This window comes from Phascolarctos cinereus, unplaced genomic scaffold (genome assembly GCF_003287225.1).
Source record: "Phascolarctos cinereus isolate Bilbo 61053 unplaced genomic scaffold, phaCin_HiC Scaffold_1;HRSCAF=81, whole genome shotgun sequence".
Classification (NCBI taxonomy): Eukaryota; Metazoa; Chordata; class Mammalia; order Diprotodontia; family Phascolarctidae; genus Phascolarctos; species Phascolarctos cinereus.
Window position 1 is genome coordinate 175351013 of NW_027555514.1, and position 17210 is coordinate 175368222.

The 17210-nt window shown below is 34.4% G+C and overlaps 1 protein-coding gene across 25 annotated transcripts in view; it reads left to right on the forward strand.

Annotated features, from left to right (window-relative positions):
* The window catches only part of C2CD5 (C2 calcium dependent domain containing 5), a 129785-nt gene that overhangs the window by 97288 nt on the left and 15287 nt on the right, over positions 1 to 17210 (forward strand). For 11 of the 25 annotated variants that reach the window (XM_078155134.1, XM_020994222.2, XM_078155115.1 and 8 more), the window contains 3 exons: positions 14254 to 14304; positions 15145 to 15246; positions 16282 to 16472. In XM_078155134.1, the coding sequence (XP_078011260.1) occupies positions 14254 to 14304; positions 15145 to 15246; positions 16282 to 16472 (344 nt within the window). The remainder of the gene's footprint in view (positions 1 to 14253; positions 14305 to 15144; positions 15247 to 16281; positions 16473 to 17210) is intronic. The other 14 variants (XM_078155155.1, XM_078155118.1, XM_078155122.1 and 11 more) reach the window with 3 other exon arrangements.

The window sequence follows — 17210 nt, forward strand, 5'->3', positions numbered from 1 at the left end:
ATATTTTGAAAGTTTAAGAATCAAATGCTTTTGTTATGTGAGCTAACTAAAATTTATATCTTTGGCCTGATTTCCTTTTTTTTTTTTTTAAAGTGAGGAATTTAAACCTGTGATTTTATCAGTGCAGGGAATTCCTGGTGTGGGAACTCTCTTCACTGATACAGATTTTCAGTTCATCTGTAATATATACATGCACACACATATATATTTATATATGTTGGGTCATAAAAATTGCCTAGGGCACTGAGAGGTTAAATTACTTTTCCATGATTTCTTTGCTAGTATGTATCAGAGGCAGGATTGAAAACTAAGTTCTCCTGACTCCTTTGAGCCCCCTATCCATTAACTACTCTGCCTGTCTTTTCTTTTCACCATCTCTTGAATTTTCAGTTTAAGACTTCTTGTAATACTGTCATGCTTCTGTTTCCCTTGAAGACCTATAAAAGAAAAATCAAATTCTGGTTAGAGCCAGAATCCAAATTATGTGTTTATATGTGTACATATGTAATATATGTATGTGTGCACACATACATAAGTACTTGAGTTGTGACAATAAGTAAACTGTCAAGAAATACCTTTGTGAAATTCAGGGATCTTTATAGAACATTGGCTTGTTTCCTACCTGCTTCCCTTTACTTCCAGTGAACTACATTTATATAGAATTAATAGTAAACTTCCTGTCTTTATTTCCCCCTTCTACCTTTTCCTCTCTTCTCTTTCCTTCTTTTCTTTCTCCTTTCCATCTTAACTCCTTCTTCTCCTCTCCTTTCTTCCCTTCCTCTCTCTATTGGTAATTTTAGTAGCATCCCAGTATACTTAGTTTTTTTTTTTCTTTGTCATTTAAACTAAGCTTTAAATAGGGGTTGCTAGGTGAAGCAGTTGGTGGAGCACTGGAGTTGGAGTCTGGAAGACCTGACTTGCCTTAGACACTTGATAGCTATGTGACTCTTACCAGTTTTGTAAATTCTGCTCTGTATTGCATGTATATTTATTTTGGAATTACTCCCTTCAGAAATAGGTGGAATAGAAGTCTTAACAAATAGTATTTTAAAAAATCTTCTTAAATTGTGGAAACTTTCTGGACAACATGATTTTGAAACAGTCTGTAAAGAAAAGGACTATTGGGATTATTTTTTTTAATGGAAAGATCAGGAGAAGATGACATAGCAGATGAGAGATAATGATCAGGGAGGGGAATTTTAAGAATATGGGCATTGCTAATTAAGAGACTTCAAATTATCCACTATAAATGAAAAGTAAAATTTAGGCTGTTAATTTTTAAATAGAATTAAGGGTTTAGTTTTTATTTTCTTATCCAAAATACAACTATTTGAATAGTAAAATTTTTGCCCCTGGGTTTTTGAGGGGGAATACAGTTTCATGTAGCCATAGAGAATTAATCATGACATTCTTTAATATCATATCAGTATTTTTACCTTTTTATTTGCAGACGTCTTCCATGATCTTTTTGATCTATTGAAGATTAGTCTGTCATATCAAGGCAAAGATTATTAGTTTGTACTAACTGACTGTGCAAAAGGATCATAAGCCTGAATTGTTTGTCTTTGATTAGTTTTTTCCTTTCTAATTCTTTGATGAAAAGGATGGACAGGCATTGACCAGTCATTTAATCAGTAAGCATCTAGTAAGTGCCAGCTATGTGTGGGCACTTTACTAGGTACAGTGACAAAAGTGAAATAGTCTCCACCCTTGAGGAACTTAGTGGAGACACATATATAATTGTGTGTGTTTTGTATTTTGTGTAGACATTTCTATACTTTGTGTAGACATCTATATACATATGCATATATGCATGTATATAGATGTTCATACAAAATATGTACAAAACAGAAGATATTTTGAGGGTCTAGGGGAGGCACCATTAGTTGGGGTTAGATCATGAAATGCTTCACATAGACGATGGCATTTGAACTGAGTTTTAAGGGTAACTAAGGATTCTAAGAAGTGAAGGTGAAGAGGTGAACATTACAGTCATGGGAAACAACTAGTGCAAAGAGACGGAGATGGGAGCTGGAGTGCTGTGAATGACAGACAGAAAGAGTCATATCCTCCACTGAGGAGTGTGTGAATGAAGAGTATGTAATACATCTGGAAAGGTAGCTTGTAAAAGTCTCTGTATTTGATCTTAGAGGTCATAGGGATTTTTACTGGTATTGGAATTTTATTGGATAGTAAGGGAGTGACATGGTCATATCTGAATTTTAAGAAAATCGCTTTGGCAGCTCTGTTGAAGATGAAATGGTGTGGGGGGAAAAAAGGCTATTCAGATGATCCCATTGAGAGGAAATGAGGGCCTGAACTATAGTAGTGTCTATTTGAGTGGAGAGAAGACTGAAGGGAGACATTTAATAGAAGTAGAAATGACAGGATTATCATTAAATAAGAAAGAATGAAGAAATTAAAGTTATGCCAAGGTTGCAAACCTGGGTGATTCAAAAGATATTAATCAATGACATCATACATCTGTTTCAGTATCTTTGATGTTATTTCTTATTTTCTTTCTTAAGATCTCAAAATACTTTAGTATATATTTCACATTTATTCGTTAGATATAATTTTGCTAGCTGCTATGATTTTTTAGTAATTAAATGATGAAAATTGCTGAATTTGAATTACTTTTTAAAGGATTCTGTCAAATGTGGGACATCCACATTTTCTCATAAGTACTTTGAGGGACATAGATTGGTTAATTAGTTGTCAGAATTATTTATGTCATTATGACTATTGGACTGCTTATCCCTGATATCTTAGCAAAAGATGATTCAGACAAAAATATATTGTTATATATCACTAGGATCATAGGATCATAGCTTCAGAGCTAGAAGGCACCTCAATAGTCATCTAGTCCAGAGGTGTTAAACTCAGGACAAAACTCCTAAATATATTCAAACCAGATTAAAATTAAATAAGAAATGTTTAACAAAGTAAATAAAAATATAGTACAACTAGATAATGTTAATTTGTGGTTTTCTAAATCAACTGATTTTGGAGGGATCCATTTCTATTTGAGTTTGGCACCACTGATGTAGATTATAATCCCTTCCTCGTAGAGATGAGAAAACTGAATCCTAGGGAGATTAAGAGATTTGCCCAAAGTCATATAGATAAGTAGTTTCAGAAATGGATTTTAACCTAGTTCCCTTTGACTGTAGAAGCCGTAGCTTTTTACAATATACCATGTGTTAATGATATTTTTCCTAGGCTAAAAGTCAAAATTAATGAAACTTATTATTCAAATTGTACACAAAGGCTTAACAAGTTTTTTCGTATATATTATTTACAAATCTAATCCATGAGAGATCTGTTGACTCAAATTAACTTAGAGGACTTGATGAGTTTTCACCTGTGTTGAATTCAGTGATTCCTAGGCAAATGTGTACTGATCCCATACTACTTTGATCTTATTTAAGTCATTAGCCAACTGATTGCTTCATGGTATATATACAGTTTTAAATTAAGAATATTAATAGTTTTGCTATATCAGAGTTGAACTAGGTCAGCTTTTTTTAAAACTTTTTTTCATTTTTTAATAGTATTTTGTGTTTTTCCAATTAAATGTAAAAATAATTTTTGGCATTCATTTCTTATGAAGTTTTGAGTTTCAAATTTTCTCCCTCCCTTCCTCCCCTCCTCCCTAATACCATAAGCAATTTGATATAGGTCATAAATGTGCAATTGATGTAAAATATTTACATATTAGTCATGTTGTGAAAGAAGAAACAGAACAAAAGGAAAAAAAAACACATGCAAGAGTGAAAATAGTGTGCTTCGATCTGCATTCAGATTGCATCACTTCTTTCTCTGGGTGTAGATAGAGTTTTACATCAGAATCTTTTGGAGTTGTCTGGTTTCATTGTATTGCTGAGAAGAAATGAGTCAAATAATAGTTGATCATTGCACAGTGTTGCTGTTACTATGTACAGTGTTCTCCTGGTTCTGCTCACTTCACTTTTTTAAAATGCAGTTATATGAAAGAAAAATTTCTTTGTTGATTAAGCTGATGATAATTATTTAAAAGGATTTATGAACTATTGAACTGGGACAGTATAATTCCATTTGTAGATGCTTAAGCTGCAGGTTCGGAAAAGCATATATTGGTAGCTGTGGAAGAGTCTCATTGGGAAGGTCGTTTTTATGCAAAAAATAATTTTCTATGACTTGCTGTTAGGTTGGTTTATACCTTTTCTAGGATGTCCTGTGTAATCTGAAGAACATTATAACCTCGTCTTATCTTTATTTCCATTCTAAACTATTTTTATTTCTTTTTAAAAGATAATTTAGTTTAAATAAAATGCTAAGCTAATTATTACATTTATGTGAATGTTCTGAAGCTACCAAGTAGAAATATAAATAGATGTGAGACTACAAAGTTAGCTTTCACCTTTTCATGCTAATTAATGGGTATTGAGTCTTTACAAGTTTAAATGGATTTTTATCCTGGCTAGCTACTTATATAAACAATCCACAGCCTACTTCCACTTGCTACTTTTTCTTCTTCTTCAATGTTACTGCCAGAGGGCAACAATTATGAAAGAAATTGGAGATTCACAGACAAGTCTAAAAGAAGGCAAATCTATGCAGAAGGAAAGATAAAGAGAGGAAGAAATAAAGAAATGAATTTGAGAGGGTAATGTATGAGGGGGAAGAGACAAGAAGATGGCATTGAGTTGAATAAGCCTCAATCAAATCTTCATTTAAATCAGATTCTTAACTATTTTTGTGTTTTGTTGTTTTGGCAGTTTGATGAAGCCTGTGGACCCATTCTCAGAATATTATTTTTAAATGCATAAAATAATAGGAATACAACTATATTGAACTACAGTCATTGAGATATTTTTTTTAAAAGTTCACAAACCCCAGTTAAGAACTCCTAACTAGAGGGATAGAAAATAAAGCACAGAAAGATAAAAATTAGGAGAGGGAGAGATAGGGATAACTTAAGGGAAGAAAAAAAATAAGTAAGAGAAGGGCAGGGACAGAATAGGAAGAAAGAATTGGATGATAAGTCAAAAGCTGAGACAGAACATAAAAATAAAAAAAGAAAGCGGAAGGAGACAGAGGTGAAGGGCATTGAGATACACAGGGCATTGTATGCCTCAAATAAAGGAGCTAAAATAATCACCTTGAAATAGATTGATTGTAGTAGTCACAGTTATAGTAGGTATTTACAGAATTAAAGAATGTTGGAGCTAGAAGGAAGTTTAGATCATTTTAGTCAAGCCCTTCATTTTATAGAGAAGGAAGCTAAGGTCTAGAGATGTAAAATGATATGCTTAAGGGCATATCACTAGTAGATGAAAGAGCTATTATCTTCCAATTCAAGTCTTCTAACTCCAAATTCAGCTCTCAGTAAATTAGATTTATTTTTATTTTATCAGTTATGCATATTTAACCTAACCTATCTAATTTTTCTTCTCCTTACTAGTTTAGAAATATAATGTAGTATTACTGTAATGTCAAAAAGACCTAATCATTTATCTGTTAAATTGATTATCAGCATATTTATTGAGAACCTATATGTGTATATACATTATATGTATTTTAAATGTATAGCTTATTAAGCAGAGAAACTTAACCATTTAAATCAAGAAATTCTGTATTGATAGAAAAACTAAGAAACAAAGGGAATCTCAGATTGTATCCTGATAATTGATACTGTCCATTGTTTGTTTAAATAGAGAGAATAGAATGTGAATTATAAAACCTTGGGTCTGGGTATAATTGGATTTGTCAAAAAGCCTGTTATAATATACAGAAAACAAGAGTTTTAGTGATTTCCATTTAAGTAGCAGGTTTCTCAGGCTAGTACTCAAATGGATCTGTGACTTCATCACTGTGTTTCCATAAGCATTGTGGATGGCATCCCATGCATACTTGCCCATCTTGTTGGACTCTTGACCATATCTTCCTACGTATTGACCAAAGGATATCAAATCTTTGTTGTATTATTCAAAAGAAAGGTAATTTTTCATTACTAATGCATAAAAGATATTATTCATTAAATTTTCATTGCTATAAAATTTGAATTAGCCAAAAAACCAGTGGAACAAAGTAGTACCAAAATAGTTTAATCATGGGATAGGATAACTAGTATTTGTATAGCCCTATATGGTTTGAAAAACTTTTTATAGTCATTATCTTATTTGAAGTAGATGCTATTATTATTCTCATTTTCTAGCTGGGGAAATTGAGGTTTCTGAGAAGTTAAGTGACCTGTCTATAGCTGGCAAGTAATTGAAGCAAGATTTGAACCTGTCTTCTTGGTTCTTAGTCCAGTACTCTATTATACCACACTGAACCTCATAAACTACTAATCTAGGAAAATCTTGAAGTCTCAAACTCAGAAGCATTGAAGCATGTGTTTTGTTTTGTTTTTTAATTCAAGAAACCATAATTTTTTTTACCAGATTTTACCATTTGTTGATTCTAATTATTTTCACTCCCTCAAAGTTATTCATAGTCTGTGTAAGTCAGTGCTTCAGCCATAGGAAGATAAAAGGTTGAGCTTATTGGTAAAACAGGAGTTCTGTTGGCCTCATTAATGTTGTGGGGAATCTGACTTTGGGAATCAGAGATTCCTTACTGTTGTTGTCTATATCCCTATTGTAGACTTCAGCCCTCCCTCCACCTTATCTCACTTGTTCTCTTCATAAGCGTCAGCCATTGTCATCATCCATTTTACTCAATGGATTGCTCATCCAGCTGCATTTCATAATCTATACATTATGGATTCTTGATTCCTTTTTTCCCCCTTGTGAATTGTCAACCAGTCTATGAGTGGCATCAGTTTTCATTTAAGCCCAGCATTCTGGGGCTGTCAGCACATCATCATCTGTTGTTGTTGTTGTGTTGTTTTTTTGGTTTTGGGGTTTTTTTTTTTTAAGGCAGTTGGGGTTAAGCAACTTGACCAGGGTCACACAGCTAGTAAGTGTCATGTGTTTGGTCTGAGGCCAGATTTGAACTCAAGTCCTTCTGACTTCAGGGCTGGAGCTCTATCTACTGTGCCACCTAGCTGCCCTTCATCTGTTGTTTTTTAAAGGAGGGTTTAAAAAACTTCAGCCATTCCTTTTTCTTTAATTTGATCTTTGCACAGGGCATTTTTCATTATATTGGTAAATACCTATGGTGAACACACGTGTTCCTGTTTTATGACTCATTTTTAATATTAGTAATCAGAGAATTATCAAACAGTTATCTCTGTAATTACTTCTATCCAAGGATAGTATATAATTTTTAACATGCTCATAAAACATTTTGTTTGATGTTCTAACAAATCAAATTTTTTTTAAAAAATCAGCCATCAAATATAGTAAGATCTTACATTTTCTGTACAGCTTGGTCAGCTTATGGATAATTATCTGTAAAATTAACCTACCTCAGGGTTATTGTGAGGATAAAATGTGTTATATCCACAATACTTTGCTGTATAAGTGCTAGCTATTACTGTTACACAAGCCTGCCTGTTCCTGTCTCACAGGTTCATCCTTGATATGTGCATAAAATATTCTCATTAAGATTTTATAAAGATGAGTAAAGGAGATGTATGGGCTTTGCCTTGATGTCTTCTCATTTGTCACCCTCCCCTTTTTTATAATCCAAGCCCTGTGAGGTCTTCCATCTTTTGAAATATCTGGAAAGTCATTCCTTGATACCTTTGAAATTGCATTGGTTGCAGGACCTTTTTCCTCTATATGTATTTAGTCAGGTTCATCTGTTTTTCGTGACTTTATCTACTTGAATACTGTTTCCATCTCCATTTCCATTTCTTCTTACTGAGTATTAGTTTCAACATTGAGGTGTTGTAGTTCAAATGTGATAGCTTCAGTGTTTTTGAGGATAAATAATAGATCACTATAGAAATGCTGCTAAATCTGCCCCATTTCATATTTGTTTGTTGTCCTCCTGCCAATTTTATCTATAAACACTCTTAGGATGATCTTTAGAAAAACTCTTATCTTTAAAGCTAACTATCTCTTTGTCCTTCTCCCTTTCTTTGTCCCTCCCCCCATTTCCCTCTGCCCTTCTCTCCCTGTCTCTCTTCCTTCTCTCTCTCCTCTTCTCCCTTTGTCTTCTTTTCTCTCTCTTTGTCTGCCTTTCCATATCTTTTTCTGTCTCTATCTCTCTTCATCTTTGTTTTTCACTCCTTCTCCTCTCACATTCTCTCCCTCCCTCTCTTTTGTTTAATTGCCTGAGAAGGAAGGGCAAATAGGAAGGAGTTCAGCATCGTGGGTTTATTTGAGCCATGCCAGCAGCTGAATGGCAATCCAATGTGGTATTTGTTTACCTCCATTTCTCTCATAATAGTATAAAGCCTAGGGGAAATGAAGAGAGAGAGAATATATAGATTAGAATATATAGATTAATTAGAACTTTTTCTCAGATGATGCTAACTTGACAGTCTGTTTTCCTTGCCCCTATCACACTCATGTATAAATGGAGATAACTCAAAACAGAGAAATGTAACTTCGCAAATAAGTTCCAATGCTAGCCTTCTAATGAGACATTTGTTCCTAGAAAATACAAATTTTGATTTCTTCATACTGAATTGATTACCTAGTTCAATTCTGAAATGCAGTAGTTTTTTATTTTTTTTAAATTTTATTAATTTATTTTGATTTATCAAAAATCACTTCCATATGCTTTTGAGTTTAAAATTTTTCTCCCCCTTCTTCCCCCCCTCCCCAAGATGATGCACATTCTGAGATAGGCTATACATTTACATTCCTATTAAACATATTTTCACATTAGTGGTGTTGTAAGTAAAAATTAAAACCAATAGGAGGAGCCATCAGAAAGAGGAAATAAAACTCAACAGAAGAGAAAAAAAATAGCAATTCAACTTTCATGGTTCTTTCTTTGGATGTGGATAGCATTTTTACATCACAAGGCCTCTGGAGATGTCTTAGATGCTTGTATTGCTAGGAAGGGTTAAGTTTATCATTATTAGTCATCGCAAACAGTTAGCATTATCTTGGTTTTGCTCATTTCACTCAGCATCAGACCGTACAAGTCTTTCTAGGTTTTTCTAAAGTCAGCCTGTTCATCATTTCTTATAGTACAATAGTATTCCATTACATTCATATACCACAACTTGCTCAGCCATTCCCCAATTGATGGGCATCCTCTCAATTTCCAATTCTTTGCCACCACAAAAAGAGCTGCTATGAATATTTTTGTACATGTGGGTCCTTTTCCCATTTGTATGATCTCTTTGGGATATAGCCCTAGAAGTGCTATTGCTGGATCAAAGGGTATGCACATTTTTATAGCCCTTTGGGCATAGTTCCAAATTGTTCTCCAAAATGGTTGGATCATTTCACAACTCCACCAACAATGCATTAGTGTTCCAATTTTCCCACATCTTCTCCAACATTTATCATTTTCCTGTTTTGTCATGTTGGCCAATCTGATAGGTGTGATGTGGTACCTCAGAGTTGTTTTGATTTGCATTTCTCTAATCAATAATGATTTAGAGCATTTTTTCATATGACTATAGATGGCTTTAATTTCTTCATCTGAGAACTGTCTGTTCATATCCTTTGACCATTTATCAATTGGGGAATGGCTTGTGTTCTTATAAATTTGTCTTAATTCTCTATATATTTTAGAAATGAGGCCTTTATCAGAGAGATGTTGTAAAAATTCTTTCCCAATTTTCTACCTTCCTTCTAATCTTAGTTGCATTGGCTTTGTTTGTGCAAAAACTTTTCAATTTAATGTAATCAAAATGATCCATTTTGCTTTTCATAATGTTCTCTATCTCCTGTTTGGTCATGAATTCTTCTGTTCTCCATAGATCTGATAAACTATTCCTTGTTCTCCCAGTTTACTTATAGTATCAGCCTTTATATCTAAGTCACGAACCCATTTTGAGTTTATTTTGGTATGTGTGAGATTTGTCTATGCCTAGTTTCTGCCATTCTCTTTTCCAATTTTCCCAGCAGTTTTTTTCAAAGAGTGGGTTCTTATCCCAGAAGCTGGGTCTTTGGGTTTATCAAATATATGTTTATAATTACATACTTGACTACTGTGTCTTGCATATTTAACGTATTCCATTGATCTGCCACTGTATTTCTTAGCCAGTACCAAGCAGTTTTGATGATTGCTGCTTTATAATACAATTTAAGATCTGGAATTGCTAGGCCACCTTCACCTGCATTTCTTTTCATTAGTTCCTTTGATATTCTGGACCTTTTGTTTTTCCAAATGAATCTTGTTATTATTTTTTCTAACTTTATAAAATAATTTTTTGGTAGCTTGTTTGGTATGGCACTGAATAAATAAATTAGCTTAGGTAGATTGTCATTTTTATTATATTAGCTCAGCCTACTCATGAGCAACTGATGTTTTTCCAGGTATTTAGATCTGACTTTATTTGTGTGAAAAGTGTTTTGTAATTGTGTTCATAGAGTTCCTTGGTTTGTTTTGGAGGGTAGACTCCCAAATATTTTATAATGTCTACAGTAAGTTTAAATGGATTTCTCTTTCTATCTCTTGCTGTTGGGCTTTGTTGGTAATATATAGAAATGCGATGATTTGCTGGGTTTATTTTATAGCCTGCAACTTTGCTAAAGTTATTTGTTATTTCAAGTAGTTTTTTGCAACGGCCGGGATCGCCGTGCTTTGTCTCCTACTGAGACCAGGCTGCCAGGTTCATACTCACAATTCTGGCCATCCACGAGTCTTTAGAGCCCACATGGATACACCAAAGGACGAGTCGTTTATTACAGAAAAGCCATAAGGGTGAACGAGAGATATCAGCAGACGGAAAAGCCAAGCAGGAGAGGGGGAGGAGGGAGAGAGAGAGAGAGAGAGAGAGAGAGAGAGAGAGAGAGAGAGAGAGGAGAGAGAGGAGAGGAAGAGAGAGAGAGGAGAGAGAGAGAGAGAGAGAGAGAGAAGAGAGAGAGAGAGAGAGAGAGAGAGAAGAGGAGGGAGGAGGGAGGGAGAGGGAGGGAGGGAGAGAGAGAGAGAGAGAGAGAGAGAGAGAGAGAGAGAGAGAGAGAGAGAGAGAGAGAGAGAGAGAGAGAAGGGGGGAGAGTGCTGCCCCCTGCGAGGACCGACCCCGACCACCAATCTGGTCCCACCCCCTCAGCGAAGGAGAACAATCACATACCCGGCTGTGGCACAGAGACTTGGCATGAGTGTATTGGCTCAGCCGCCTCAATAGACATCATAGGAGCCATGTTAACATGCCTCTATCTGATGGAGACTTGGCAGAAGCATAGGCTTTGCCACCTCTAGAGTGACGTCACGCACAGCCCGTGCACCTCCACTCCACTTCCAGGACAGTTTCCATATCAGTGGACAAAGCCAAGACCCACTGGGAGCAGCAGGCCTCTAACAGTTTTTCACTTGATTCTCTAGGATTCTGAAGTGCAACAGTTTGAATAAATCATTTCTACCTTGAATTTTTCCCTTCTCTCTTGAGTGAATTCTCTTTGCAACACTTTTTCAGTTTTTTCCCATAGCATTCTCATTTTTAAAAAATCCTGTGTATCAGGTAAAAGTCATTTTAGTCAAACTTTGTTTTTTGAATACATTTGTCTTTGAAGGCAGGAACCAGATTTTTCTATTCCTTGTAGTAGTAATAAGTTACTACTCATTAAGTAGCTATATAAATTGTTAATTAATCATAAATAATTTGTAATTTCTGAGAGCTGGGAAATTCTACTTATAAATGAAAAAAATTTCCTAGACAATGTAAAATAAGTCTTCAGTGAGGATTTAGCCTCTTGTGATACTGGCCTTATATATTCAGTGGGAAAAATTGAAAGGCCATTGAATATTCTTTTCTAGGAGTACCCAGTGATGATGCTTTCTTTTAGAAAAAGAAAAAATCCTGTCTAGAAATGCTGTTTTTGTTGTTGTTGGAGGATAAAGAAGGTTGAATCATTTAATTAAGAATGATCCTTTAATAATCATCAGTTTAAGTAGAGTAAACTGTCCTGTGGATTTTTATTGGTCCCTGACTATGCTTCAAAAAATATTTTGAGGTTTTTATTGTTCTCTTAGACCTAGTCAGTCATTTATTAAGGTCTTACTACGTGTCAGATACTGCTAAGTGCCAAGAATACAAATACCTGGGGGTGGGGAGGAAGAGGGAGGAACAGTTAGTTGCATTGCATTGCATGGGAGCACTTTGAATTTCAGATTTTAGTTCAAGCTCTTGACTGCAGCTTAGACCACTGGGGGAGGGTGGACCTGCCTTCAAGGAGTTTACATGCTAACCAGAAATACAGGAAGCTAGAAGGGGTGGGATGGGGAGGGCTGAGGTACTTGACACAGATGTGGGCATTATTGTTTTTCTAGTTTGTACTGTAAACCTTTGCTAGTTTGGTTAGGATGGCATTGAATGAGTAAATTAATTGAAGTAGTAGTGTCATTTTTATTGTATTGACTTGACCTGCTCATGAGTAATTAATTTTTCTTCAGTTATTAGATTGGTCTTTATTTGTGTAAAGAATGTTTTGTAGTTGTATTCATATAGTCACTGTCTGTCCTTATAGGTAGACTCCCAAGTACTTTATACATTCTGAAATAATTTTAAATGGAATCTCTCTTTTTTTTTCCTTGTTCTTCCTGGTCTTTTACTGATAGCACTTTAACTTTGCTGAAGTTATTAAATATTTCAGTTTTTTATTTGAATCTCTAAGGTTCTCTGTCATTTGCAAAAGGCCATCATTTTGTTTCTTTTTTGCCTATGGTTAGTCCCTTAATTTTTTTTCTTATTGCTTTTGCTAGCATTTCCAACACTAGTGTTGACTTTGACCTTATTGGAAAGGACTCCAGTTTATCCACAGTTGGAATATAAGATGTAAGTCTTATATTCTAGTCCATTTTTCTGTGGAGACACTACTTATTTCCCTTGGTAGTATTATTAAAAAGGGATGCTGATGATAAAGTTCTGAGACAGGATGGACCAGATTAGGTACGGTGAATAGTAGTTTAGGCATTTTCTAGAGACACACACACACACACACACACACACACACACACACACACACGCACACATTCCTTCCTACTGGAAATACTCTCAGGTAGCAGGGAAAAAGTGTAATGGTAGCTGCTACGTCGCTTTTGACTAGGTTGGACGTCAGGATTGTGCCAGTCGATGGGCATTAACTGCTTGGGAATTGCTAATCAAGTTCACATACCAGGTGCTATAAAAAAAAATTCTTCCCATTTCCCTTCAAAGTACCTGTCAAATAAGTGCTCTGAACTGTTTCACAAAATGAGATCTTAAGTTTTTGCTTTTTAGGCTTTAGTAGATATATTTTCTATTTTTTAACTATATTTCTCCCCCCCCCAAAAGATTTTTTTTTGCTTGTTGCTATTTCAGTATATCTCCCTGGACATTGACCTCCTTTTCTACTTTTCTCCCTGTGTTTTTTTTTTCTTTTAATCCTATTTCCATTTGTTGACATTATAGTCTTTGTTATTACTATAATCTATCTGAAACTAGACTGTGTCATTATAAGTAGGGCCATTTCCTCTGAATATTACTTGTTTTGTGTTTTAGGGACATATTTTTATGTCTCTAAAGAACTCATTACAAATTTATTTTTTTATAGGACTAAAGATTTTATTTCAATTCCTAGGAAATTCTGAGAGAGGGCCTCCTTCTACTGGTGCCTATTGGCACTGGCTGTGCAACTTATAGTCTTAGACAGCTGTTTGGCACACTGACTTAAATCTGACTTCAAGGTTATTTCTCTGCCCACTTTGCCGTGCTGTCTCTCAGATTTATGTATGAAATATTTATTCGTTTGGTTTTGTACTGAAAGTTTTGCTAGCAGTTCCAGCACTGTACCACACAGTAGTGTTGACAATGGATTTCTTTGCTTTACCTTTGACCTTATTGGAAAGGACTCTAGTTTATCCACAGTTGGAGTATGAGATGTAAATAGTAAGCTAGTTTATTTTTCTATGGAGACACTAATTATTTCCCTTGGTAAAAAAAAATACCCATTTTTATCTCCTAATCTTCTGTTTAATAGAGGTATTACATAATGAACAGAAAAAAAACCACTGGGGCAGCTAGATGACGCAGTGGATAGAGGGCCAGCCCTGGAGTCAGGAGGACATGAGTTCATATCTGGCCTCAGACACATAACACTTACTAGCTGTGTGACTTTGGGCAAGTCACTTAACTCCAATTGCCTCACCAAAAAAAAAAAAGATGCTATTGTATATTAAGCATCTGAGCTAATATTGTTCATATTGTCTTATCAGAACACCTGGAGAGTGCAAGTTCTAACTCAGGTATACCAGCTGCACAGAGAGGTGAGTTTGTCTAATTAAGCCAATAGTACCAAAGATGTGAAGCCCTAGATTAATGGTGGATATAGTTACAGTTGTTTGAGAAACACGTTGAAATGGACACCAAAATGTCACTTTGTTACAATACATTTTTCAAAAAAGTCGATAAAATTTTGGCTGTTGGCTGCTTAATATTTTTTTTCTTGAAATGGTAAGAGGAATTCCTTTTAATTTTTAAGTGTAGAGATACAAATTTTCTTCCTTAGATATTGTCAGAGAATGTTAGGTAGCAAAACCAGAAGTAGAAGTAGAGTTTTAGCTAGAATAAGCATGGACTTTTATAATATAATGTGTTCTTTGGAAGATTTTTTTTTGTTCCTTATTTTTCTCCTCTACTTCTGATTCTGGTGAAGTTAATTTTGATTTTAGATTCAAATTAGAGGAAAATCTTGGAATGGTAAATTTCAGCACCTGTTTGAAAAATCCTAAATTAACTCAGGACTAAAATAACTTAACTAAAAATATTATAAAAAATAGGAAATATGAGAAGTTAACTGAAGAAAGAATATTATTTATGTAGTTTTAAATCTATGTCTCTCTAGCTCTGATTTCTCTAAAATATCACACACAATTGTGACATCATCATAAAACTCAACCAAATAATTGAAATCTTAGTTTTAGAAAAACTAGTGTCTGAAAACTCAATTAAAAAAATATCTTAATTAACTGACTTGGAAAAGGATCATTCTTTTTTCTTAGATACAGTTAATTGCTTCATCAGAAGGACTATTGTGACGAACAAGACACGTCATCCATATTTTTTCTTTGTTTTTTTTTTCTTTTGTTTTCTGTCTGTGTTTTCAGCGACATCAATTGATTACAGTTCCTTTGCAGACAGATGCAACAGCTGGATAGAGCTCATTAAACTGAAAGCTCAGACCATAAGACGTGGATCAATTAAGACAAGTAGGCGGATGTTTCTACCACATTATGATGATATTCTGAGAAGCATATCTCTGATTTCTTAGTGGTGAAGGCTGGACTTTACTACCCAGTAATAACACTGCCAATCGAATGTATATATCAGAGTGTGAAAGCTGCAGGCACTAATGGCCATTTTAACAAATATTAAGTAAGATTTTTAGGGCTTAATAATTTAAAATGTAAGATTCGTTGTTTTTTTTAAAAGTTTTTAACTTTATGAAAGTGCTAACAAAAGTATGTAAATAGGTACACACAATAGGGAAAAGAAAATAAATTGTTCAATTTTTGAGAAGAGACATTTACTCTCTAGGATTTTAATGTGCCGTTTAATAAATGACAGCCACCATGGTATGAGAAGACTTCCAGAAAAATAATCAGCTAACTCTTCCCTTACTGGTAAAATCAGGTTTATTACATGTATGTCCTGTAATACTCGAAATATATATTGGTGTAGTTAGATATGTTTTTGAGAAAAATCAGTTAAAATCACTTATAGGACAGGCAATGTCATTTATGATGTTAAATCATGAGTTCATTAGTCCCAGGTCTGATTTAAAAAAAAAAAAGACAAAACATTACAATTAGTAGTTATCTACAGACACTGATGTGAAGACTTCTGATAAGATGGAAAAAAAACTGTACTGGTAAACGTAACAACTTTCACACTCTTCTTATAATAATTTGTTTCTACAGCAGATAATTGTTACAGCTCTGCCACTTTTTCTTTTTCTTCACTTTGTAACTGATCATTGTGTGTAGCTACATTGCATCACTATTTTCTTTTGCAGGAATGTCATTTGCCTTCCCAAAGAATTTCATTGCAACTTTTCCTCTTGTATTTTCTCTCTCTTTATTTTCAGTTGCATGTAGTGCATGATAATGTCTTTTCTTTCATGACATGGCTTAGCTTCACAGACAGCTGAATGTTGTTACACAACTACTTGGAAACCATACAGAAGATTGATCTAAGAGCTATCATTTGATCTAAAGACTTTTCTTTTGTTTCCTGAATTTTAGCAGTGTCGGTTGAGAAAGCAAGCCCATTGACTGAAGGACATTTCCGGCAACGTTCTGCTCCTGCGTGTGCAAATTCCACAGTTGGTGTGGTTAAGATGACACCGCTTTCTTTCATTCCTGGGGCAAAAATAACAAAATATCTTGGTATAATTAATATGTTTTTTATACGGGAAACCACTTCTTTACGTGAGGTGAGCTCCATATACATTATTGTTGTTATTTGGTAATTTATGCTAAGCAACTGCTATTTAAAAAATTACAAATTATCCTCCAAAGAGGGGTTGGCTACATCAATGACTTACTATGATATTGTCCATGCAAATCTGTGTGTTATGAGTGAAGTAGTATATTAATATGATATTTCAGGCACTTCCAGTTATAATTCTGTTTTATGGGCTTTAGTGCATAGCTGCTCAATAGACATATCTTCTTTGTAATAATTACTATTATTGCAGAATTCTAATTTATTTAGTTTTGTGTATGTTTTAAATTTGTTGTTAAACATTCCTAGATTTAGTCACTTAGGGATAACTACATAAATTCATCCAAGTTTGATGAAAAGTTTTGATGCTTTGCTATGATAGCATGCCTCACTTTATGTAATAGGCAGTTTCTGAGATGTTTAATGTGAATTTGTTCACATTTTATATGAAATAATGCAATTTACTATCTAAAATGATTCCTTTTGTATCACTCAGTAGGCATTCATTGTGTGCTAAGCATTGTGCTAGACACTGAGGATACCAAGACATAAATGAAACAGTCTGTATCCTCAAGCTTACATTCTATTGAAAGGGACAAAATTTGCATATATAAATATATACACAATGTATAAAAAAAATAAATATTTTGGAAGAGAGGAAACTAACTCAGTTGCCAAAATGCTCTTACTTGACCACAGGTTTGAACATGTTACTGCCCAACTCAGT